We start from the raw sequence: 3,155 nt of genomic DNA, 5'->3' as shown, positions 1-3,155 counted from the left end.
GCACAGCACAGCACGTGTGGCACAGCACGCGCGGCACAGCACGCGTGGCACAGCACGTGTGGCACAGCACGCGTGGCACAGCACAGCACATGTGGCACAGCACAGCACGCGTGGCACAGCACGTGTGGCACAGCATGTGTGACACAGCACGTGTGGCACAGCACAGCACGTGTGGCACAGCACGTGTGGCACAGCACGTGTGGCACAGCACATGTGGCACAGCACAGCACGTGTGGCACAGCACGCGTGGCACAGCACGTGTGGCACAGCATGTGTGACACAGCATGTGTGGCACAGCACAGCACGTGTGGCACAGTGTGGAGGGGCACGCAGAGCAGGGCACAGCACGGAGCACAAGGGCACGTTCAGTCTGCACGATGGCCCAGCACACACGGCACATGACACAGCAGGGCTGGCGTGGCACGGCCCGGCACAGCCCGGCACGCTCGGCATGGCTCAGCACGGTCCCCCTGGCGTGGCACAGCACCCTGGGACACAGTGCAGGACATGCTGGCCCAGCACGGCCCAGCACGGTAGGTGTGATGTGGTGTGGCACAGGATGGCACAGGGCCGTGCACATGGCACACCACACGTGGCATGGCCTGGCACAGCACTCGTGGTGTGGCACAGCACGATGACACAGTGCCACACGGATGGCAGGGCACTGTACCCAGGGTGCAGCACAGCATGTGTGAAAGGGCACAGTGCCACATGGATGGCAGGGCACTGTACCCAGGGTGCAGCACGGCACGTGTGACAGGGCACAGTGCCACACGGATGGCACTGCACACCACTTCTGGCGTGGCACAGCGTGTGTGGCACAGCACATACACAGCCTGGCACAGCATGGCACAGCATGGCATGGCACACCAACACCAGGGCATGGCACATCAGGGCATGGCACACCAGGGCACACCAACACCAGGGCATGGCACATCAGGGCATGGCACATCAGGGCACACCAACACCAGGGCATGGCACACCAACACCAGGGCATGGCACACCAGGGCACACCATGGCACACCATGTCACACCAACACCAGGGCATGGCACACCAGGGCACACCATGGCACACCAACACCAGGGCACCCCATGGCACAGCACAGTGCCCCACAACTCAGTGCCCCACAGCACAGTGCCCCACAGCTCAGCCTGGTACCTCCACCCAGCCACCCCAGACCCCCCCACCAGGGTCTCTCCACCACCCAACCCCTTCTCTCCAAATCCATTTATTGCAGCAGCCCGGACCCCCCCAACCCCCCTGGCACCCCCCGGAAGCGCGGGACAGAGCCGGGAAGAGCCCAACTCCTGCCAGTTCCTGCAGCAGGCTCAGCCCAGCCCCCCCAGCCAGCAGCACTCCTGGGGCAGGCAGTGCCACCCACCCCCCCAGTTAGATGCGGACAGTGTTGATGCGGAGGGGCTGGACGTTCTTGCCGTTGGCGTGACTCTGCCCGGGGCTGAAGTAGGAGCAGAGCTTGCCAGGGAAGCGCTCCCGGAAGGTGTAGAGCCAGGACATGTCGTCGGCGTTGTAGAAGATGAGGAGCCCCTTGTCATAGTCCAGGAAGACCCCCACCTTCTCCAGCTTGCTCTTGACGTTGAGCCGTGTCCAGGGCTGGGTGCAGGCGCTGTACTGGTTCCCGTCGTGCATGACGATGCAGTAGAAGCCCCTGCTGGGCTGGATCTGGATGCTGCCCTTGCGGGTGACGGCTTCGTGGGCCAGGCCGATCATCCACTGGGTCTTCTCAGACACCACCACCTCCCAGTAGTGGACGCCGCCGGAGAAGGCCTGGGCACCCAGCACCGAGACCTCCACGTCGAAGCGTTTGGGGGAGTCCTGCAGGGGCTGGGGGTGCAGGTTGCCATAGGCCACGATGGTGCAGTCGTCCGAGAGGATCAGGCGGTGGTGAGCGGTGCCGGGGTCCAGCGTCAGGGCTGCGGGCACTGCGGGGAGCAGGGGGGGACATGGAGGTGAGGGGGGAACACGGGGACCAGGGGATTGGACAGCCCTGGTCAAGGCAGCCCCCTGGACCCAGCACAGGTGGCTCTGCCCCAGCGGTGTGCAAAGGTGTGGAGGTCACCGGGTGTCCTTGTCCCTCACCGGTGCATCCCCATCCCCTGCTGGTGATGTCCCTGTCCCCAGCTCTCACCAGTGTGTCCCCAGCCCTTGGTGGCAATCTCCCCATACCCATCTCTTGGCAGTGATGTCCTTGTCCCCATCTCTCACTGGCATATCCACATAGTTCTTCAATGATGTCCCTATCCCTGTCCCTCATCAGTAATGTCCCCATCCTTCACTGGTGATGTCTCCATCCTCATCTCTCACCAGTGCATCCTCATCCTTCACCAGAAATGCCCTGGTCCTCATCTCCCACTGGCATGTCCCCATTTCTTACCAGTGATGTCCCCTTCCCCATCTCTCAGCAGTGGTGTCCCTGTCCCCATCCCTTGCTGGTGATGTCCCCATCCCCATCCCTCACCAGTGATGTCCCCACCCCCATCCTCACCAGTGACATCCCCATCCCCATCCCTCACCAGTGATGTCCCCATCCCCACCCTTCACCAGTGATGTCCCCATCTCCATCCTCACCAGTGATGTCCCCATCCTCACCAGTGATGTCCCCATCCCTATCCCCCACCAGTGATGACCCCATCTCCATTCCTTGCTGGTGATGTCCCCATCCCTCACCAGTGATGTCCCCATCCCCATCCCTCACCAGCACCCCTGGCCCAGCACCAGCCCACCCTGCACCTCTCACCAGGATGGATGTCCTGGAAGAGGGATTTCCAGATGGTGTACTGCAGAGGGCCCATGTACTTGGAGGTGGGAAAGTCCTCATAGGTCAGGTTGGTCTCATGGATCTTCCCCTTCAGCCTGCGAAGGAGGGAGGGACGGTAGAGCAGGGGGTGGATGAGGCAGGGGTGGGGGCATCACCTCCTTGTCCCCCACCTCTCAGAGAGGGAGGCGACGCCGGCCAGGAAGACATGCTTGTCGGCCTCTGCCAGGCGCTCCTGCAGGATCTGACTGCCCTCCTGCACCCTGCGGAGCTGCTGGCTGTAGCGCTGGATCTTCTGCTCGATGTCCGTCAGCGTCCGCGCCGTGTCGGCCTCCAGCTCCTCCAGCATCGCCTTCTGCCGCTCCCGCAGCAGGCGGTGCA

The 3,155-nt window shown here is 63.3% G+C and overlaps 2 protein-coding genes across 2 annotated transcripts in view; both read right to left on the bottom strand.

Moving 5' to 3' along the window:
* The window catches only part of CCDC23 (coiled-coil domain containing 23), a 3,789-nt gene extending 2,859 nt beyond the window's left edge, over positions 1–930 (bottom strand). Inside the window, exon 1 of the mRNA XM_010004692.1 lies at positions 832–930. Coding sequence (XP_010002994.1) covers positions 832–930 — 99 coding nt within the window. The remainder of the gene's footprint in view (positions 1–831) is intronic.
* Positions 931–1,390: 460 nt separating this feature from the next.
* Positions 1,391–3,153, bottom strand: TRIM62 (tripartite motif containing 62; the record flags this gene model as incomplete). Its single annotated transcript, XM_010004691.1, has 3 exons — positions 1,391–1,941; positions 2,757–2,872; positions 2,948–3,153. Coding segments are annotated over 3 exons (873 nt in total), but the record flags the coding sequence as incomplete, so codon positions are not given.
* Between the last annotated feature and the right edge of the window lie 2 nt (positions 3,154–3,155).

Source organism: Chaetura pelagica, unplaced genomic scaffold (assembly GCF_000747805.2).
Source record: "Chaetura pelagica isolate M959 unplaced genomic scaffold, ChaPel_1.0 scaffold819, whole genome shotgun sequence".
In the NCBI taxonomy this organism is placed as follows: Eukaryota; Metazoa; Chordata; class Aves; order Apodiformes; family Apodidae; genus Chaetura; species Chaetura pelagica.
Note: the sequence above shows the minus strand (reverse complement) of the source record. Positions and strands in the feature narration are given on the sequence as shown.